The sequence below is a fragment of the Mustelus asterias genome, unplaced genomic scaffold, assembly GCF_964213995.1.
Source record: "Mustelus asterias unplaced genomic scaffold, sMusAst1.hap1.1 HAP1_SCAFFOLD_627, whole genome shotgun sequence".
In the NCBI taxonomy this organism is placed as follows: domain Eukaryota; kingdom Metazoa; phylum Chordata; class Chondrichthyes; order Carcharhiniformes; family Triakidae; genus Mustelus; species Mustelus asterias.
The window spans coordinates 149173-173350 of record NW_027590576.1 but is presented as its reverse complement, the minus strand read 5'-3'; the positions used below and the strand labels follow the sequence as shown (position 1 = coordinate 173350).

The window sequence follows — 24178 nt, the reverse complement described above, 5'->3', positions numbered from 1 at the left end:
CCACTCCCCTCGCTCGCTCCGTCCCACTCCCCTCACTCACTGCATCCCGCTCCCCTCACTCGCCCCATCCCGCTCCCCTCACTCACTCCATCCCACTCCCCTCACTCACTACATCCCACCCTCCTCACTCACTACATCCCACTCCCCTCACTCGCTCCATCCCACTCCCCTCACACGCCCCATCCCGCTCCCCTCACTCACTCCATCCCACTCCCCTCACTCACTTCATCCCACCCTCCTCACTCACTCCATCCCACCCCCCTCACTCACTCCATCCCACTCCCCTCACTCACTACACCCCACTCCCCTCACTCACTACACCCCACTCCCCTCACTCACTGCACCCCACACTCACTCCATCCCAACCCCCTCACTCACTCCATCCCACTCCGCTCACTCACTACACCCCACTCCCCTCACTCACTACACCCCACTCCCCTTACTCACTGCATCTCGCTCCTCTCACTCACTACACCCCACTCCCCTCAGCCACTGCTCCCCAATTCCCTCACTCTCTCCATCCCACTCCCCTCACTCACTCCATCCCACTCCCCTCACTCACTCCCTCCCACTACCCTCACTCACTCCATCCCACACCCCTCACTCACTCCATCCCACTCCCCTCACTCACTCCATTCCACTCCCCTCACTCACTACATCCCACTCCCCTCACTCACTCCATCCCACTCCCCTTACTCACTCCCTCCCACTCCCCTCACTCACTCCGTCCCACACCCCTCACTCTCCATCCCACTCCCCTCACTCGCTCCATCCCACTCCCCTCACTCACTCCATCCCACTCCCCTCACTCACTCCATCCCACTCCCCTCACTCGCTCCATCCCACTCCCCTCACTCACTCCATCCCACTCCCCTCACTCACTTCATCCCAATCCCCTCACTCACTCCATCCCACTCCCCTCACTGGCTGTGACTATATCCACATTGTCTCTGAGGTATCGTCTCTCCATTCAGGTTATTGACTTTAACTTTAACTCTACGATGATTCTCACTCACTCGCTGCTCCCACTCCATCAGTAAATGCCTGAGTGAATCTTGAGCACTGACATCTCCATGTGTCACACTGAGTGAACAATTCATCCAGAACGTTCCCTGGGTTTCACCTACCTGGGGTTGAAGAATCCACGGGGACAGTGGATGATTGTTGGGTGGGTTTTCCAGTCGATTTTCCCCCTGCATCACGAGTTGTGGATTTTCCTGGATGGAGAATGAGAGAAAGAGAATTGAAAACTTGCTGATTGGACAATTCCAGAACAGACCATAATACTCAGACCAGATTCCGGGCAATATCATGACGGTAACAATTTAAAAACTTTCCTCATCCAAGCCGGTCGTCAGTCCCAACACATCACATTCCACGATAATGGTCGGGAAAAGAGATGCAGAGTTAAAACTTTCCACCCTGGACTCATCAGGACTCAGATACAACAAAACCAAATCGTACAGGGACAAACAACTTGCGCAGCGTCGGATAGATGCTGCTGATTTGTTGGCTTGTCATTGGGAAACTCATTGTAATGCTCCATTGGACAGAGAACTGCAAACTGATGTTTCCTCAACAACTTCACGATTTGGAGAACATGCAGAGAGTGGCCCAGGGAATTTCCCTGGTTATCCGTGGATAACCAGGGAAATTGAGAGACTGGTCAAAAAGAAGAGAGAGGCGTATGGTAGGTCCGGGCAGCTAAAAACGGAGGGAGCTCTGGAGGAGTACAAAGAAAGTAGGAAAGAACTCAAACGGGGAATTAGAAGAGCAAAAAGGGGTCACAAAATGTTCTTGGCAGACAGGATTAAGGAGAATCCCAAGGCATTTTATTCATACGTTAGGAACAAAAGGGTTGTCAGGGAAAAAATCGGACCTCTCAGGGACAAAAGTGGGGAATTATGCTTGGAGCCCAAAGAAGTAGGGGAGATCCTAAATGAATACTTTGCGTCGGTATTCACAAAGGAGAGGGATGTGTTGACTGGGAGTGTCTCGGAGGGGAGTGTTGAACCGTTAGAGAAAATCTCCATTACAAAGGAGGAAGTGTTAGGTTTGTTAGAGAATATAAAGACTGACAAATCCCCAGGGCCATCCAAGGCTGCTCAGGGAGACGAGAGATGAAATCGCTGGGCCTCTGACGCAAATCTTTGTCTCGTCACTGGACGCAGGTGAGGTCCCAGAGGATTGGAGGATAGCTAATGTGGTCCCGTTATTTAAGAAGGGTAGGAAGGATAACCCGGGGAATTATAGGCCGGTGAGCTTGACGTCCGTGGTGGGGAAGTTGTTGGAGAAGATTCTTAGAGATAGGATGTATGCGCATTTAGAAAGGAATAAACTCATTAACGATAGTCAGCATGGTTTTGTGAGAGGGAGGTCATGCCTCACTAACCTGGTGGAGTTTTTTGAAGAAGTGACCAAAATGGTTGACGAGGGAAGGGCCGTGGATGTCGTCTATATGGACTTTAGTGAAGCGTTTGACAAAGTCCCCCATGGTGGGCTGGTGAAAAAGGTTGGATCTCATGGGATAAAGGGGGAGGTGGCTAGATGGGTGGAGAACTGGCTAGATGGGTGGAGAACTGGCTTGGTCACAGAAGACAGAGGGTGGTAGTGGAAGGGTCTTTTTCGGCTGGAGGCCTGTGACTAGTGGTGTTCCGCAGGGCTCTGTATTGGGACCTCTGCTGTTTGTAATTTATATAAATGATCTAGAAGAAGGTGTAACTGGGGTGATCAGTAAGTTTGCGGACGACACAAAATTGGCAGGACTTGCAGATAGTGAGGAGCATTGTCAGAAGCTACAGAAGGATATAGATAGGCTGGAAATTTGGGCAAAGAAATGGCAGATGGAGTTCAATCCTGATAAATGCGAAGTGATGCATTTTGGTAGAAATAATGTAGGGAGGAGCTATATGATAAATGGCAGAACCATAAAGGGTGTCGATACGCAGAGGGACCTGGGTGTGCAAGTCCACAGATCCTTGAAAGTGACGTCACAGGTGGAGAAGGTGATGAAGAAGGCATATGGCATGCTTGCCTTTATAGGACGGGGCATAGAGTATAAAAGTTGGGGTCTGATGTTGCAGATGTATAGAACGTTGGTTCGGCCGCATTTGGAATACTGCGTCCAGTTCTGGTCGCCACACTACCAGAAGGACGTGGAGGCTTTGGAGAGAGTACAGAGGAGGTTTACCAGGATGTTACCTGGTATGGAGGGGCTGAGTTATGAGGAGAGATTGGGTAAACTGGGGTTGTTCTCCCTGGAAAGACGGAGGATGAGGGGAGACTTAATAGAGGTGTATAAAATTATGAAAGGCATAGATAGGGTGAACGGTGGGAAGCTTTTCCCCAGGTCGGTGGTGATGTTCACGAGGGGTCATAAGTTCAAGGTGAAGGGGGGGAGGTTTAACACAGATATCAGGCGGACACATTTTACACAGAGGGTGGTGGGGGCCTGGAATGCGCTGCCAGGCACGGTGGAGGCGGACACACTGGGAACGTTTAAGACTTATCTAGACAGCCATATGAGCGGACTGGGAATGGAGGGATACAAAAGAATGGTCTATTTTGGACCAGGGAGCGGCGCGGGCTTGGAGGGCCGAAGGGCCTGTTCCTGTGCTGTATTGTTCTTTGTTGGCCCTGAGTGCAAAATTATTCATCTTCAACAAGTCTATTTGAGGCACATTGCAAGCGAGGGCGAGAATCAGAAAATGGCTGCTGTGTAATTCTTGGTACCTGCGTGATTGTTCGGTAAGTTTTATCCAATTGCACAATTCCAATCAATGTCACTCCATCCCACTCCCCTCACTGGCTCCGTCCCACGCCCCTCACTCGCTCCGTCCCACTCCCCTCACTCACTGCATCCCTCTCCCCTCACTCGATCCATCCCACTCCCCTCACTCGCTCCATCCCACTCCCCTCACTCACTGCATCCCTCTCCCCTCACTCACTTCATCCCACACCCCTCACTCACTACATCCCTCACTCACTACATCCCTCACTCACTACATCCCTCACTCACTACATCCCTCTCCCCTCAACAGCTGTAACTAAATGCACTCTGTCTCTGGTTTACAACCACACCATTCAGGTCATTAAATTCCACTTTAACTCTGCAATGACTCTCACTCACTCACTGCTCCCACTCCATCGGGAAATGCCTGAGTGAATCTTCAGGACTGACATCTTCAGATGTCACACTGAGGGATTAATTCATCGTGAACATGGACTGAGTTTCACCTACCAGGGATTGAAGAACCCGCTTGGACAGTGGATGATTGGTCAGTTTTCCCCTTACTGTCCCGAGTTGTGGATTTTCCTGGAATGAGATGAAGAGACTTCGCAACTTGCGATTGGACAATCCCAGAACAGACCATAATACTCAGACCAGATTCAGGACAATATCTTCACCAAAACATTTCTAAAACATTCCTCTTCTGAAAGTCTCGTCAGGGCAATACACCACATTTCTCGAGTATGGTCGTGAAAAGAGATGTGCTATCGAAGTTTTCCATCAGGGACTCATCAGGACTCAGATACAACAAAACCCAACACTCGGCGTAGCGTGGGAAAGATGGTGATTTGTTGGCATGTAATTTACATGTCGGAGACTGCACACCAACTAATCAGCCTCCTGCTCCAATTGAGTCTAAACTATTTCTCCCTTTGAGGTTTTGTATCCTTGATAATCTGTCATGATGAGTTCAAGATGAAAGGTTTTGACAGCATTTCTGTTTCCTCAGAGATTCACAAATTCAGTCACTGCATCCCAACCCCCTCTCACTCCAGCCCACTCCCCTCACTCACTCCATCCCACTCCCCTCACTCACTCCATCCCACTCCCCTCACTCACTCCATCCCACTCCCCTCTCACTCCATCACACTCCCCTCACTCACTGCATCCTCGCTCCCCTCACTGCATCCCACTCCCCTCACTCACAACACCCCACTCCCCTCACTCACTACATGTCACTCCCCTCACTCATGACATCCGACACCCCTCACTCGCTCCGTCCCACTCCCCTCACTCGCTCTGTCCCACTCCCCTCACTCGCACTGTCCCACTGCCCTCACTCTCTCCGTCCCACTCCCCTCACTCGCTCCATCCCACTCCTCTCACTCGCTCCATCCCACTCCTCTCACTCGCTCCATCCCACTACCCTCACTCGCTCCATCCCACTCCCCTCACTCGCTCCATCCCACTCCCCTCACTCGCTCCATCCCACTCCCCTCACTCGCTCCATCCCACTCCCCTCACCCGCTCCATCCCACTCCCCTCACTCACTCCATCCCACTCCACTCACACGCTCCATCCCACTCCCCTCACTCGCTCCATCCCACTCCCCTCACTCGCTCCATCCCACTCCCCTCACTCGCTCCATCCCACTCCCCTCACTCGCTCCATCCCACTCCCATGACTCGCTCCATCCCACTCCCCTCAATCGCTCCATCCCACTCCCCTCAATCGCTCCAACCCACTCCCCTCACTCGCTCCATCCCACTCCCCTCACTCGCTCTATCCCACTCCCCTCACTCGCTCCATCCCACTCCCCTCACTCGCTCCATCCCACTCCCCTCACTCGCTCCATCCCACTCCCCTCACCCGCTCCATCCCACTCCCCTCACTCACTCCATCCCACTCCACTCACACGCTCCATCCCACTCCCCTCACTCGCTCCATCCCACTCCCCTCACTCGCTCCATCCCACTCCCATGACTCGCTCCATCCCACTCCCCTCACTCGCTCCATCCCACTCCCATGACTCGCTCCATCCCACTCCCCTCAATCGCTCCATCCCACTCCCCTCAATCGCTCCAACCCACTCCCCTCACTCGCTCCATCCTACTCCCCTCACTCGCTCCATCCCACTCCCCTCACTCGCTCCATCCCACTCCCCTCACTCGCTCCATCCCACTCCCCTCACTCGCTCCATCCCACTCCCCTCACTCGCTCCATCCCACTCCCCTCACTCGCTCCATCCCACTCCCCACACTCGCTCCATCCCACTCCCCTCACTCGCTACATCCCTCACTCACTACATCCCTCACTCACTACATCCCTCACTCACTACATCCATCACTCACTACCCCCTCACTCACTACCCCCTCACTCACTACATCCCTCACTCACTACTTCTCTCACTCACTACATCCCTCTCCCCTCAACAGCTGTAACTAAATGCACTCTGTCTCTGGTTTACAACCTCTCCATTCAGGTCATTAAATTCCACTTTCACTCTACAATTATTCTCACTCACTCACTGCCCCCACTCCATCGGGAAATGCCTGAGTGAATCTTCAGGACTGACATCTTCAGATGTCACACTGAGGGATTCATTCATCGTCAACATTGACTGAGTTTCACCTACCTGGGATTGAAGAACCCGCTTGGACAGTGGATGATTGGTCAGTTTTCCCCTCACTGTCCCGAATTGTGGATTTTCCTGGAATGAGATGAAGAGACTTCACAACTTGCGATTGGACAATCCCACAACAGACCATAATACTCAGACCAGATTCTGGACAATATCTTGACCGAAACATTTCTCAAACATTCCTCTTCTGAAATTCTCGCCAGGGCAATACACCACATTTCTCGAGTATGGTCGCGAAAAGAGATATGCTATCGAAGTTTTCCATCTGGGACTCATCAGGACTCAGATACAACAAAACCCAACACTCGGCCTAGCGTGGGAAAGATGGTGATTTGTTGGCATGTAATTTACATATCGGAGACTGCACACCAACTAATCAGCCTCCTGCTCCAATTGAGTCTAAATTATTTCTCCCTTTGAGGTATTGTATCCTTGATAATCTGTCATGATGAGTTCAAGATGAAGGGTTTTGACAGCATTTCTGTTTCCTCAGAGATTCACAAATTCAGTCACTGCATCCCACTCCCCACACTCACTCCATCCCACTCCCCTCACTCACTCCATCCCTACCCCCTCACTCGCTCCATCCCACTCCCCACACTCGCTCCATCACGCTCCCCTCACTCACTGCATCCCGCTCCCCTCACTCACTCCATCCCACACCCCTCACTCACTCCATCCCACTCCCCTCGCTCCCTCAATCCCACTCCCCTCGCCTCCGGAATCCCACTGCCCTCGCTCCCTCAATCCCACTCCCCTCGCTACCTCAAACCCACTCCCTCAACCCACTCCGCTCACTGCTCTATCCCACTCCCCTCACTCGCTCCATCCCACTCCCCTCACTCACTACACCCCTCACTCACTACACCCCTCACTCAGTACATCCCTCACTCACTACATCCCTCACTCACTACATCCCTCACTCACTACATCCCTCACTCACTACATCCCTCTCCCCTCAACAGCTGTAACTAAATGCACTCTGTCTCTGGTTTACAACCTCTCCATTCAGGTCATTATATTCCACTTTAACTCTGCAATGATTCTCTCTCACTCACTGCTCCCATTCCATCGGGAAATGCCTGAGTGAATCTTCAGGACTGACATCTTCAGATGTCACACTGAGGGATTAATTCATCGTCAACATTGACTGAGTTTCACCTACCAGGGATTGAAGAACCCGCTTGGACAGTGGATGATTGGTCAGTTTTCCCCTCACTGTCCCGAGTTGTGGATTTTCCTGGAATGAGATGAAGAGACTTCACAACTTGCGATTGGACAATCCCAGAACAGACCATAATACTCAGACCAGATTCTGGACAATATCTTCACCAAAACATTTCTCAAACATTCCTCTTCTGAAAGTCTCGTCAGGGCAATACACCACGTTTCTCGAGTATGGTCGCGAAAAGAGATGCACTGTCGAAGTTTTCCATCTGGGACTCATCAGGACTCAGATACAACAAAACCTAATCTCACAGGGACAAACACTAGGCGTAGCGTGGGAAAGATGGTGCTGATTTGTTGGCATGTAATTTACATATCGGAGACTGCACACCAAGGAATCAGCCTCCTGCTCCAATTGAGTCTAAATTATTTCTCCCTTTGAGGTATTGTATCCTTGATAATCTGTCATGATGAGTTCAAGATGAAAAGTTTTGACAGCATTTATCTTTCCATAGAGATTTACAAATTCAGTCACTGCATCCCGCTCCCCTCACTCGCTCCATCCCACTCCCCTCACTCGCTCCATCCCACTCCCCTCACTCGCTCCATCCCACTCCCCTCACTCGCTCCATCCCACTCCCCTCACTCGCACCATCCCACTCCCCTCACTCGCTGCATCCCACTCCCCTCACTCGCTCCTTCCCACTCCCCTCACGCACTACACCCCTCACTCACTACATCCCTCACTCACTACATCCCTCACTCACTACATCCATCTCCCCTCAACAGCTGTAACTAAATGCACTCTGTCTCTGGTTTACAATCTCTCCATTCAGGTCATCATATTCCACTTTAACTCTGCAATGATTCTCACTCACTCACTGCCCCCACTCCATCGGGAAATGCCTGAGTGAATCTTCAGGACTGACATCTTCAGATGTCACACTGAGGGATTAATTCATCGTCAACATTGACTGAGTTTCACCTACCAGGGATTGAAGAACCCGCTTGGACAGTGGATGATTGGTCAGTTTTCCCCTCACTGTCCCGAGTTGTGGATTTTCCTGGAATGAGATGAAGAGACTTCACAACTTGCGATTGGACAATCCCAGAACAGACCATAATACTCAGACCAGATTCTGGACAATATCTTCACCAAAACATTTCTCAAACATTCCTCTTCTGAAAGTCTCGTCAGGGCAATACACCACATTTCTCGAGTATGGTCGCGAAAAGAGATGCACTGTCGAAGTTTTCCATCTGGGACTCATCAGGACTCAGATACAACAAAACCTAATCTCACAGGGACAAACACGAGGCGTAGCGTGGGAAAGATGGTGCTGATTTGTTGGCATGTAATTTACATATCGGAGACTGCACACCAACGAATCAGCCTCCTGCTCCAATTGAGTCTAAATTATTTCTCCCTTTGAGGTTTTGTATCCTTGATAATCTGTCATGATGAGTTCAAGATGAAAAGTTTTGACAGCATTTATCTTTCCGTAGAGATTCACAAATTCAGTCCCTGCATCCCGCTCCCCTCACTCGCTCCATCACGCTCCCTTCACTCACTGCATCCCGCTCCCCTCACTCACTCCATCCCACTCCCCTCACTCACTCCATCCCACTCCCCTCACTCACTCCATCACACTCCCCTCACTCACTGCATCCTCGCTCCCCTCACTGCATCCCACTCCCCTCACTCACTACACCCCACTCCCCTCACTCACTACATGTCACTCCCCTCACTCATGACATCCGACACCCCTCACTCGCTCCATCCCACTCCTCTCACTCGCTCCATCCCACTCCCCTAACTCGCTCCATCCCACTCCCCTCACTCGCACCATCCCACTCCCCACACTCGCACCATCCCACTCCCCTCACTCGCTCCATCCCACTCCCCTCACTCACTCCATCCCACTCCCCTCACTCTGCATCCCACTCCCCTCACTCACTGCATCCCACTCCCCTCACTCACTGCATCCCACTCCCCTCACTCACTCCATCCCACATCCCTCACTCACTACATCCCTCACTCACTACATCCCTCACTCACTACATCCCTCCCTCACTACATCCCTCTCCCCTCAACAGCTGTAACTAAATGCACTCTGTCTCTGGTTTACAACCTTTCCATTCAGGTCATTAAATTCCACTTTAACTCTGCAATTATTCTCACTCACTCACTGCTCCCACTCCATTAGGAAATGCCTGAGTGAATCTTCAGGACTGACATCTTCAGATGTCACACTGAGGGATTAATTCATCGTCAACATTGACTGAGTTTCACCTACCTGGGATTGAAGAACCCGCTTGGACAGTGGATGATTGGTCAGTTTTCCCCTCACTGTCCCGAGTTGTGGATTTTCCTGGAATGAGATGAAGAGACTTCACAACTTGCGATTGGACAATCCCAGAACAGACCATAATACTCAGACCAGATTCTGGACAATATCTTCACCAAAACATTTCTCAAACATTCCTCTTCTGAAAGTCTCGTCAGGGCAATACACCACGTTTCTCGAGTATGGTCGCGAAAAGAGATGCACTGTCGAAGTTTTCCATCTGGGACTCATCAGGACTCAGATACAACAAAACCTAATCTCACAGGGACAAACACTAGGCGTAGCGTGGGAAAGATGGTGCTGATTTGTTGGCATGTAATTTACATATCGGAGACTGCACACCAAGGAATCAGCCTCCTGCTCCAATTGAGTCTAAATTATTTCTCCCTTTGAGGTATTGTATCCTTGATAATCTGTCATGATGAGTTCAAGATGAAAAGTTTTGACAGCATTTATCTTTCCATAGAGATTTACAAATTCAGTCACTGCATCCCGCTCCCCTCACTCGCTCCATCCCACTCCCCTCACTCGCTCCATCCCACTCCCCTCACTCGCTCCATCCCACTCCCCTCACTCGCTCCATCCCACTCCCCTCACTCGCACCATCCCACTCCCCTCACTCGCTGCATCCCACTCCCCTCACTCGCTCCTTCCCACTCCCCTCACGCACTACACCCCTCACTCACTACATCCCTCACTCACTACATCCCTCACTCACTACATCCATCTCCCCTCAACAGCTGTAACTAAATGCACTCTGTCTCTGGTTTACAATCTCTCCATTCAGGTCATCATATTCCACTTTAACTCTGCAATGATTCTCACTCACTCACTGCCCCCACTCCATCGGGAAATGCCTGAGTGAATCTTCAGGACTGACATCTTCAGATGTCACACTGAGGGATTAATTCATCGTCAACATTGACTGAGTTTCACCTACCAGGGATTGAAGAACCCGCTTGGACAGTGGATGATTGGTCAGTTTTCCCCTCACTGTCCCGAGTTGTGGATTTTCCTGGAATGAGATGAAGAGACTTCACAACTTGCGATTGGACAATCCCAGAACAGACCATAATACTCAGACCAGATTCTGGACAATATCTTCACCAAAACATTTCTCAAACATTCCTCTTCTGAAAGTCTCGTCAGGGCAATACACCACATTTCTCGAGTATGGTCGCGAAAAGAGATGCACTGTCGAAGTTTTCCATCTGGGACTCATCAGGACTCAGATACAACAAAACCTAATCTCACAGGGACAAACACGAGGCGTAGCGTGGGAAAGATGGTGCTGATTTGTTGGCATGTAATTTACATATCGGAGACTGCACACCAACGAATCAGCCTCCTGCTCCAATTGAGTCTAAATTATTTCTCCCTTTGAGGTTTTGTATCCTTGATAATCTGTCATGATGAGTTCAAGATGAAAAGTTTTGACAGCATTTATCTTTCCGTAGAGATTCACAAATTCAGTCCCTGCATCCCGCTCCCCTCACTCGCTCCATCACGCTCCCTTCACTCACTGCATCCCGCTCCCCTCACTCACTCCATCCCACTCCCCTCACTCACTCCATCCCACTCCCCTCACTCACTCCATCACACTCCCCTCACTCACTGCATCCTCGCTCCCCTCACTGCATCCCACTCCCCTCACTCACTACACCCCACTCCCCTCACTCACTACATGTCACTCCCCTCACTCATGACATCCGACACCCCTCACTCGCTCCATCCCACTCCTCTCACTCGCTCCATCCCACTCCCCTAACTCGCTCCATCCCACTCCCCTCACTCGCACCATCCCACTCCCCACACTCGCACCATCCCACTCCCCTCACTCGCTCCATCCCACTCCCCTCACTCACTCCATCCCACTCCCCTCACTCTGCATCCCACTCCCCTCACTCACTGCATCCCACTCCCCTCACTCACTGCATCCCACTCCCCTCACTCACTCCATCCCACATCCCTCACTCACTACATCCCTCACTCACTACATCCCTCACTCACTACATCCCTCCCTCACTACATCCCTCTCCCCTCAACAGCTGTAACTAAATGCACTCTGTCTCTGGTTTACAACCTTTCCATTCAGGTCATTAAATTCCACTTTAACTCTGCAATTATTCTCACTCACTCACTGCTCCCACTCCATTAGGAAATGCCTGAGTGAATCTTCAGGACTGACATCTTCAGATGTCACACTGAGGGATTAATTCATCGTCAACATTGACTGAGTTTCACCTACCTGGGATTGAAGAACCCGCTTGGACAGTGGATGATTGGTCAGTTTTCCCCTCACTGTCCCGAGTTGTGGATTTTCCTGGAATGAGATGAAGAGACTTCGCAACTTGCGATTGGACAATCCCAGAACAGACCATAATACTCAGACCAGATTCTGGACAATATCTTCACCAAAACATTTCTCAAACATTGCTCTTCTGAAAATCTCGTCAGGGCAACACACCACATTTCTCGAGTATGGTCGCGAAAAGAGATGCACTCTCGAAGTTTTCCATCTGGGACTCATCAGGACTCAGATACAACAAAACCTAATCTCACAGGGACAAACACTAGGCATAGCGTGGGAAAGATGGTGCTGATTTGTTGGCATGCAATTTACATATCGGAGACTGCACACCAAGGAATCAGCCTCCTGCTCCAATTGAGTCTAAATTATTTCTCCCTTTGAGGTTTTGTATCCTTGATAATCTGTCATGATGAGTTCAAGATGAAAAGTTTTGACAGCATTTATCTTTCCTCAGAGATTCACAAATTCAGTCACTGCATCACACTCCCCTCACTCGCCCCATCCCGTTCCCCTCACTCGCTCCATCCCACTCCCCTCACTCACTCCGTCCCACTCCCCTCACTCGCTCCATCCCACTCCCCTCACTCGCTCCATCCCACTCCCCTCACTCGCTCCATCCCACTCCCCTCACTCACTCCGTCCCACTCCCCTCACTCGCTCCATCCCACTCCCCTCGCTCGCTACATCCCACTCCCCTCGCTCGCTCCATCTCACTCCCCTCGCTATCTCCATCCCAGTCCCCTCGCTCGCTCCATCCCACTCCCCTCACTCACTACATCCCACTCCCCTCACTCAATACATCCCACTCCCCTCACTCGCTCCATCCCACTCCCCTCATTCCAAAAATTCTGGCGTTTCAGTCATTAAACTACTGGGATATCTGGGGAATGTTGAATCCGGATAAACTAGCGGCAGATTGATACCTGAGTTTGGAGATTCTGTCGGGATTGGGGAACCTGAGTCAGTGGATTCCGGCTGGGATTTATCATCGGCTCCGAGAGTTGGAGCTGTCCCTGGATCTGTGACAAGGGAGGAGATATGGGAGATCACAGAGCGGAAATCATCTCAATCCTTCATCTGTTTGGAATGGAAATTCAGGCCAATTTACACTTCCCAATTTATTCCACCCGGAATCAGTCAGTGCCCAGAAACTGTGTCACAACGAGACATTAAATCACACTGCACTCTGCACGCAGCACACTAACTCCTATCACTGCATCCCACTGCCCTCACTCCCTCAATCCCACTGCCCTCACTCCCTCAATCCCACTCCCCTCGCTCCCTCAATCCCACTCCCCTCACTCCCTCAATCCCACTCCCCTCGCTCCCTCAATCCCACTGCCCTCGCTCCCTCAATCCCACTGCCCTCGATCCCTCAATCCCACTCCCCTCGGTCTCTCAATCCCACTCCCCTCGCTCCCTCAATCCCACTCCCCTCGCTACCTCAATCCCACTCCCCTCGCTCCCTCAATCCCACTGCCCTCACTCCCACTCCCCTCGCTCCCTCAATCCCACTCCCCACACACCCTCAATCCCACTGCCCTTGCTCCCTCAATCCCACTCCCCACATTCCCTCAATCCCACTCCCCTCGCTCCCGTATCCCACTCCGCTCGCTCCCTCAATCCCACTCCCCTCGCTCCCTCAATCCCACTCCCCGCGCTCCATCAATGCCACTCCCCTCGCTCCCTCAATGCCACTGCCCTCGCTCCCTCAATCCCACTGCCCTCGCTCCCGCAATCCCACTCCCCTCGCTCCCTCAATCCCACTCCCCTCGCTCCCTCAATCCCACTCCCCTCGCCTCCTGAATACCACTGCCCTCGCTCTCTCAATCCCACTGCCCTCGCTCCCTCAATCCCTCTCCCCTCGCTACCTCAAACCCACTCCCTCAACCCACTCCGCTCACTGCTCTATCCCACTCCCCTCACTCACTCCATCCCACTCCCCTCACTCACTCCATCCCACTCCCCTCACTCACTCCATCCCACTCCCCTCACTCACTCCATCCCACTCCCCTCACTCACTCCATCCCACTCCCCTCACTCACTCCATCCCACTCCCCCGACTCACTCCATCCCACTCCCCTCACTCGCTCGATCCCACTCCCCTAACTCGCTCCATCACGCTCCCCTCACTCACTCCATCCCACTCCCCTCACTCGCTCCATTCCACTCCCCTCACTCACTCCATCCCACTCCCCTCACTCACTCCATCCCACTCCCCTCACTCACTCCATCCCACTCCCCTCACTCACACCATCCCACTCCCCTCTCACTCCATCCACTCCCCTCACTCACTCCATCCCACTCCCCTCACTCGCTCCATCCCACTCCCGTCACTCACTCCATCCCACTCCCCTCACTCGCTGCATCCCACTCCCCTCACTCAGTCCATCCCACTCCCCTCACTCACTCCATCCCACTCCCCTCACTCACTCCATCCCACTCCCCTCACTCACTCCATCCCACCCCCCTCACTCACTCCATCCCACTCCCCTTACTCACTCCATCCCACTCCCCTCACTCGCTCCATGCCACTCCCCTCACTCGCTCCATCCCACTCCCCTCACTCGCTCCATCCCACTCCCCTCACTCACTCCATCCCACTCCCCTCACTCACTCCATCCCACTCCCCTCATTCACTCCATCCCACTCCCCTCACTCACTCCATCCACTCCCCTCACTCACTCCATCCCACTCCCCTCACTCGCTCCATCCCACTCACCTCACTCGCTCCATCCCACTCCCCTCACTCGCTCCATCCCACTCCCATCACTCGCTCCATCCCACTCCCCTCACTCGCTCCATCCCAATCCCCTCACTCACTCCATCCCACTCCCCTCACTCACTCCATCCCACTCCCCTCACTGGCTGTGACTATATCCACATTGTCTCTGAGGTATCGTCTCTCCATTCAGGTTATTGACTTTAACTTTAACTCTACGATGATTCTCACTCACTCACTGCTCCCACTCCATCAGTAAATGCCTGAGTGAATCTTGAGCACTGACATCTCCATGTGTCACACTGAGTGAACAATTCATCCAGAACGTTCCCTGGGTTTCACCTACCTGGGGTTGAAGAATCCACGGGGACAGTGGATGATTGTTGGTTGGGTTTTCCAGTCGATTTTCCCCCTGCATCACGAGTTGTGGATTTTCCTGGATGGAGAATGAGAGAAAGGGAATTGAAAACTTGCTGATTGGACAATTACAGAACAGACCATAATACTCAGACCAGATTCCGGGCAATATCATGACGGTAACAATTTAAAAACTTTCCTCATCCAAGCCGGTCGTCAGTCCCAACACATCACATTCCACGATAATGGTCGGGAAAAGAGACGCAGAGTTAAAACTTTCCACCCTGGACTCATCAGGACTCAGATACAACAAAACCAAATCGTACAGGGACAAACAACTTGCGCAGCGTCGGATAGATGCTGCTGATTTGTTGGCTTGTCATTGGGAAACTCATTGTAATGCTCCATTGGACAGAGAACTGCAAACTGATGTTTCCTCAACAACTTCACGATTTGGAGAACATGCAGAGAGTGGCCCAGGGAATTTCCCTGGTTATCCGTGGATAACCAGGGAAATTGAGGGACTGGTCAAAAAGAAAAGAGAGGCGTATGGTAGGTCCAGGCAGCTAAAAACGGAGGGAGCTCTGGAGGAGTACAAAGAAAGTAGGAAAGAACTCAAACGGGGAATTAGAAGAGCAAAAAGGGGTCACGAAATGTTCTTGGCAGACAGGATTAAGGAGAATCCCAAGGCATTTTATTCATACGTTAGGAACAAAAGGGTTGTCAGGGAAAAAATCGGACCTCTCAGGGACAAAAGTGGGGAATTATGCTTGGAGCCCAAAGAAGTAGGGGAGATCCTAAATGAATACTTTGCGTCGGTATTCACAAAGGAGAGGGATGTGTTGACTGGGAGTGTCTCGGAGGGGAGTGTTGAACCGTTGGAGAAAATCTCCATTACAAAGGAGGAAGTGTTAGGTTTGTTAGAGAATTTAAAGACTGACAAATCCCCAGGGCCATCCAAGGCTGCTCAGGGAGACGAGAGATGAAATCGCTGGGCCTCTGACGCAAATCTTTGTCTCGTCACTGGACGCAGGTGAGGTCCCAGAGGATTGGAGGATAGCTAATGTGGTCCCGTTATTTAAGAAGGGTAGGAAGGATAACCCGGGGAATTATAGGCCGGTGAGCTTGACGTCCGTGGTGGGGAAGTTGTTGGAGAAGATTCTTAGAGATAGGATGTATGCGCATTTAGAAAGGAATAAACTCATTAACGATAGTCAGCATGGTTTTGTGAGAGGGAGGTCATGCCTCACTAACCTGGTGGAGTTTTTTGAAGAAGTGACCAAAATGGTTGACGAGGGAAGGGCCGTGGATGTCGTCTATATGGACTTTAGTGAAGCGTTTGACAAAGTCCCCCATGGTGGGCTGGTGAAAAAGGTTGGATCTCATGGGATAAAGGGGGAGGTGGCTAGATGGGTGGAGAACTGGCTAGATGGGTGGAGAACTGGCTTGGTCACAGAAGACAGAGGGTGGTAGTGGAAGGGTCTTTTTCGGCTGGAGGCCTGTGACTAGTGGTGTTCCGCAGGGCTCTGTATTGGGACCTCTGCTGTTTGTAATTTATATAAATGATCTAGAAGAAGGTGTAACTGGGGTGATCAGTAAGTTTGCGGACGACACAAAATTGGCAGGACTTGCAGATAGTGAGGAGCATTGTCAGAAGCTACAGAAGGATATAGATAGGCTGGAAATTTGGGCAAAGAAATGGCAGATGGAGTTCAATCCTGATAAATGCGAAGTGATGCATTTTGGTAGAAATAATGTAGGGAGGAGCTATATGATAAATGGCAGAACCATAAAGGGTGTCGATACGCAGAGGGACCTGGGTGTGCAAGTCCACAGATCCTTGAAAGTGACGTCACAGGTGGAGAAGGTGATGAAGAAGGCATATGGCTGCTTGCCTTTATAGGACGGGGCATAGAGTATAAAAGTTGGGGTCTGATGTTGCAGATGTATAGAACGTTGGTTCGGCCGCATTTGGAATACTGCGTCCAGTTCTGGTCGCCACACGACCAGAAGGACGTGGAGGCTTTGGAGAGAGTACAGAGGAGGTTTACCAGGATGTTACCTGGTATGGAGGGGCTTAGTTATGAGGAGAGATTGGGTAAACTGGGGTTGTTCTCCCTGGAAAGACGGAGGATGAGGGGAGACTTAATAGAGGTGTATAAAATTATGAAAGGCACAGATAGGGTGAACGGTGGGAAGCTTTTCCCCAGGTCGGTGGTGATGTTCACGAGGGGTCATAAGTTCAAGGTGAAGGGGGGGAGGTTTAACACAGATATCAGGCGGACATATTTTACACAGAGGGTGGTGGGGGCCTGGAATGCGCTGCCAGGCACGGTGGAGGCGGACACACTGGGAACGTTTAAGACTTAACTAGACAGCCATATGAACGGAGTGGGAATGGAGGGATACAAAAGAATGGTCTATTTTGGACCAGAGAGCGGCGCGGGCTTGGAGGGCCGAAGGGCCTGTTCCTGTGCTGTATTGTTCTTTGTTCTTTGTTGGCCCTGAGTGCAAAATTATTCATCTTCAACAAGTCTATTTGAGGCACATTGCAAGCAAGGGCGAGAATCAGAAAATGGCTGCTGTGTAATTCTTGGTACCTGCGTGATTGTTCGGTAAGTTTTATCCAAATGCACAATTCCAATTAATGTCACTCCATCCCACTCCCCTCACTGGCTCCGTCCCACGCCCCTCACTCGCTCCGTCCCACTCCCCTCACTCAATGCATCCCTCTCCCCTCACTCGATCCGTCCCACTCCCCTCACTCGCTCCATCCCACTCCCCTCACTCACTGCATCCCTCTCCCCTCACTCACTGCATCCCACACCCCTCACTCACTACATCCCTCACTCACTACATCCCTCACTCACTACATCCCTCACTCACTACATCCCTCACTCACTACATCCCTCACTCACTACATCCCTCACTCACTACATCCCTCTCACCTCAACAGCTGTAACTAAATGCACTCTGTCTCTGGTTTACAACCACACCATTCAGGTCATTAAATTCCACTTTAACTCTGCAATGACTCTCACTCACTCACTGCTCCCACTCCATCGGGAAATGCCTGAGTGAATCTTCAGGACTGACATCTTCAGATGTCACACTGAGGGATTAATTCATCGTCAACATTGACTGAGTTTCACCTACCAGGGATTGAAGAACCCGCTTGGACAGTGGATGATTGGTCAGTTTTCCCCTTACTGTCCCGAGTTGTGGATTTTCCTGGAATGAGATGAAGAGACTTCACAACTTGCGATTGGACAATCCCAGAACAGACCATAATACTCAGACCAGATTCAGGACAATATCTTCACCAAAACATTTCTAAAACATTCCTCTTCTGAAAGTCTCGTCAGGGCAATACACCACATTTCTCGAGTATGGTCGTGAAAAGAGATGTGCTATCGAAGTTTTCCATCTGGGACTCATCAGGACTCAGATAAAACAAAACCCAACACTCGGCGTAGCGTGGGAAAGATGGTGATTTGTTGGCATGTAATTTACATATCGGAGACTGCACACCAACTAATCAGCCTCCTGCTCCAATTGAGTCTAAACTATTTCTCCCTTTGAGGTTTTGTATCCTTGATAATCTGTCATGATGAGTTCAAGATGAAACGTTTTGACAGCATTTCTGTTTCCTCAGAGATTCACAAATTCAGTCACTGCAACCCACTCCCCTCACTCACTCCATCCCACTCCCCTCACTCACTCCATCCCACTCCCCTCACTCACTCCATCCCAACCCCCTCACTCACTCCATCCCACTCCCCTCACTCACTCCATCCCACTCCCCTCACTCACTCCATCCCAACCCCCTCACTCACTCCATCCCACTCCCCTCACTCACTCCATCCCACTCCCCTCACTCACTCCATCCCAACCCCCTCACTCACTCCATCCCACTCCCCTCACTCACTCCATCCCAACCCGCTCACTCACTCCATCCCACTCCCCTCACTCACTGCATCCCACTCCCCTCACTCACTGCATCCCACTCCCCTCACTCACTACCCCCCACTCCCCTCACTCACTCCATCCCACTCCCCTCACTAACTCCATCCCACTCCCCTCACTCACTACCCCCCACTCCCCTCACTCACTCCATCCCACTCCCCTCACTCACTCCATCCCACTCCCCTCACTCACTCCATCCCACTCCCCTCACTCACTCCATCCCACTCCCCTCACTCACTCCATCCCACTCCCCTCACTCACTCCATCCCACTCCCCTCACTCACTCCATCCCACTCCCCTCACTCACTCCATCCCACTCCCCTCACTCACTACACAGTACTCCCCTCACTCACTACATGTCACTCCCCTCACTCATGACATCCGACACCCCTCACTCGCTCCATCCCACTCCCCTCACTCACTGCATCCTCGCTCCCCTCACTGCATCTCACTCCCCTCACTCACAACACCCCACTCCCCTCACTCACTACATGTCACTCCCCTCACTCATGACATCCGACACCCCTCACTCGCTCCGTCCCACTCCCCTCACTCGCTCCGTCCCACTCCCCTCACTCGCACCGTCCCACTGCCCTCACTCTCTCCGTCCCACTCCCCTCACTCGCTCCATCCCACTCCTCTCACTCGCTCCATCCCACTCCTCTCACTCGCTCCATCCCACTGCCCTCACTCGCTCCATCCCACTCCCCTCACTCACTACACCCCTCACTCACTACACCCCTCACTCAGTACATCTCTCACTCACTACATCCCTCACTCACTACAGCCCTTACTCACTACATCCCTCACTCACTGCATCCCTCTCCCCTCAACAGCTGTAACTAAATGCACTCTGTCTCTGGTTTACAACCTCTCCATTCAGGTCATTATATTCCACTTTAACTCTGCAATGATTCTCTCTCACTCACTGCTCCCACTCCATCGGGAAATGCCTGAGTGAATCTTCAGGACTGACATCTTCAGATGTCACACTGAGGGATTAATTCATCGTCAACATTGGCTGAGTTTCACCTACCAGGGGTTGAAGAACCCGCTTGGACAGTGGATGATTGGTCAGTTTTCCCCTCACTGTCCCGAGTTGTGGATTTTCCTGGAATGAGATGAAGAGACTTCACAACTTGCGATTGGACAATCCCAGAACAGACCATAATACTCAGACCAGATTCTGGACAATATCTTCACCAAAACATTTCTCAAACATTCCTCTTCTGAAAGTCTCGTCAGGGCAATACACCACATTTCTCGAATAAGGTCGCGAAAAGAGATGTGCTATCGAAGTTTTCCATCTGGGACTCATCAGGACTCAGATACAACAAAACCTAATCTCACAGGGACAAACACGAGGCGTAGCGTGGGAAAGATGGTGCTGATTTGTTGGCATGTAATTTACATATCGGAGACTGCACACCAAGGAATCAGCCTCCTGCTCCAATTGAGTCTAAATTATTTCCCCCTTTGAGGTATTGTATCCTTGATAATCTGTCATGATGAGTTCAAGATGAAAAGTTTTGACAGCATTTATCTTTCCATAGAGATTTACAAATTCAGTCACTGCATCCCGCTCCCCTCACTCGCTCCATCACGCTCCCCTCACTCACTGCATCCCGCTCCCCTCACTCACTGCATCCCGCTCACCTCACTCACTCCATCCCACTCCCCTCACTCACTCCATCCCACTCCCCTCACTCACTCCATCACACTCCCCTCACTCACTGCATCCTCGCTCCCCTCACTGCATCCAACTCCCCTCGCTCGCACTATCCCACTCCCCACACTCGCACCATCCCACTCCCCTCACTCGCTCCATCCCACTCCCCTCACTCGCTCCATCCCACTCCCCTCACACGCTCCATCCCACTCCCCTCACTCGCTCCATCCCACTCCCCTCACTCACTCCATCCCACTCCCCTCACTCGCTCCATCCCACTCACCTCACTCACTCCATCCCACTCCCCTCACTCACTCCATCCCACTCCCCTCACTCACTCCATCACACTCCCCTCACTCACTGCATCCTCGCTCCCCTCACTGCATCCAACTCCCCTCGCTCGCACTATCCCACTCCCCACACTCGCACCATCCCACTCCCCTCACTCGCTCCATCCCACTCCCCTCACTCGCTCAATCCCACTCCTCTCACGCGCTCCATCCCGCTCCCCTCACTGCATCCCACTCCCCTCACTCACTACATCCCACTCCCCTCACTCACGACATCCCACTCCCCTCACTCACTACATCCCACTCCCCTCACTCACGACATCCCACTCCCCTCACTCGCTCCATCCCACTCCCCTCACTCGCTCCATCCCACTCCCCTCACTCGCTCCATCCCACTCCTCTCACGCGCTCCATCCCGCTCCCCTCACTGCATCCCACTGCCCTCACTCACTACATCCCACTCCCCTCACTCACTACATCCCAATCCCCTCACTCACTACATCCCACTCCCCTCACTCACTGCATCCCACTCCCCTCAGTCACTGCATCCCACTCCCCTCACTCACTCCATCCCACAGCTCTCACTCAGTACATCACTCACTCACTACATCCCTCACTCACTACATCCCTCACTCACTACATCCCTCACTCACTACATCCCTCACTCACTACATCCCTCACTCACTACATCCCTCACTCACTACATCCCTCACTCACTACATCCCTCACTCACTACATCCCTCACACACTCCATCCCTCACTCACTACACCCTCTCCCCTCAACAGCTGTAACTAAATGCACTCTGTCTCTGGTTTACAACCTCTCCATTCAGGTCATTAAATTCCACTTTAACTCTGCAATGATTCTCACTCACTCACTGCTCCCACTCCATCAGGAAATGCCTGAGTGAATCTTCAGGACTGACATCTTCAGATGTCCCTCTGAGGGATTAATTCATCGTCAACATTGACTGAGTTTCACCTACCTGGGATTGAAGAACCCGCTTGGACAGTGGATGATTGGTCAGTTTTCCCCTCACTGTCCCGAGTTGTGGATTTTCCTGGAATGAGATGAAGAGACTTCACAACTTGCGATTGGACAATCCCACAACAGACCATAATACTCAGACCAGATTCTGGACAATATCTTGACCGAAACATTTCTCAAACATTCCTCTTCTGAAAGTCTCGTCAGGGCAATACACCACATTTCTCGAGTATGGTCGCGAAAAGAGATGTGCTATCGAAGTTTTCCATCTGGGACTCATCAGGACTCAGATACAACAAAACCCAACACTCGGCGTAGCGTGGGAAAGATGGTGATTTGTTGGCATGTAATTTACATATCGGAGACTGCACACCAACTAATCAGCCTCCTGCTCCAATTGAGTCTAAACTATTTCTCCCTTTGAGGTTTTGTATCCTTGATAATCTGTCATGATGAGTTCAAGATGAAAGGTTTTGACAGCATTTCTGTTTCCTCAGAGATTCACAAATTCAGTCACTGCATCCCACTCCCCTCACTCACTCCATCCCACTCCCCTCACTCACTCCATCCCTACCCCCTCACTCGCTCCATCCCACTCCCCTCACTCACTCCATCCCACTCCCCTCACTCGCTCCGTCCCACTCCCCTCACTCACTCCATCCCACTCCCCTCACTCACTCCATCCCACTCCCCTCACTCACTCCATCCCACTCCCCCCACTCACTACCCCCAACTCCCCTCACTCACTGCATCCCGCTCCCCTCATTCACTCCATCCCACTCCCCTCACTCACTCCATCCCACTCCCCTCACTCACTACCCCCAACTGCCCTCACTCACTGCATCCCACTCCCCTCACTCACTCCATCCCACTCCCCTCACTCACTCCATCCCACTCCCCTCACTCACTACCCCCAACTCCCCTCACTCACTGCATCCCGCTCCCCTCATTCACTCCATCCCACTCCCCTCTCACACCATCACACTCCCCTCACTCACTGCATCCTCGCTCCCCTCACTGCATCCCACTCCCCTCACTCACAACACCCCACTCCCCTCACTCACGACATGTCACTCCCCTCACTCATGACATCCGACACCCCTCACTCGCTCCGTCCCACTCCCCTCACTCGCTCCGTCCCACTCCCCTCACTCGCACCGTCCCACTGCCCTCACTCTCTCCGTCCCACTCCCCTCACTCGCTCCATCCCACTCGCTCCATCCCACTCCTCTCACTCGCTCCATCCCACTGCCCTCACTCGCTCCATCCCACTCCCCTCACTCGCTCCATCCCACTCCCCTCACTCGCTCCATCCCACTCCCCTCACTCGCTCCATCCCACTCCACTCACACGCTCCATCCCACTCCCCTCACTCGCTCCATCCCACTCCCCTCACTCGCTCCATCCCACTCCCCTCACTCGCTCCATCCCACTCCCCTCACTCGCTCCATCCCACTCCCATGACTCGCTCCATCCCACTCCCCTCAATCGCTCCATCCCACTCCCCTCAATCGCTCCAACCCACTCCCCTCACTCGCTCCATCCCACTCCCCTCACTCGCTCCATCCCACTCCCCTCACTCGCTCCATCCCACTCCCCTCACTCGCTCCATCCCACTCCCCTCACTCGCTCCATCCCACTCCCCTCACTCGCTCCATCCCACTCCCCTCACTCGCTCCATCCCACTCCCCTCACTCACTAGATCCCACTCCCCACACTCGCTCCATCCCACTCCCCTCACTCGCTACATCCCTCACTCACTACATCCCTCACTCACTACATCCCTCACTCACTACATCCATCACTCACTACATCCATCACTCACTACCCCCTCACTCACTACCCCCTCACTCAGTACATCCCTCACTCACTACTTCCCTCACTCACTACATCCCTCTCCCCTCAACAGCTGTAACTAAATGCACTCTGTCTCTGGTTTACAACCTCTCCATTCAGGTCATTAAATTCCACTTTAACTCTACAATTATT

At 52.1% G+C, this 24178-nt stretch overlaps 1 protein-coding gene across 1 annotated transcript in view; it reads right to left on the bottom strand.

Moving 5' to 3' along the window:
• Positions 1 to 24178, bottom strand: part of LOC144487163 (pancreatic secretory granule membrane major glycoprotein GP2-like) — a 157641-nt gene that overhangs the window by 206 nt on the left and 133257 nt on the right. The window contains exons 7-8 of the mRNA XM_078205222.1: positions 13121 to 13216; positions 1128 to 1217 (exon numbers count right to left, since the gene is read on the bottom strand). Of these exons, the coding sequence (XP_078061348.1) occupies positions 1128 to 1217; positions 13121 to 13216 (186 nt within the window). The remainder of the gene's footprint in view (positions 1 to 1127; positions 1218 to 13120; positions 13217 to 24178) is intronic.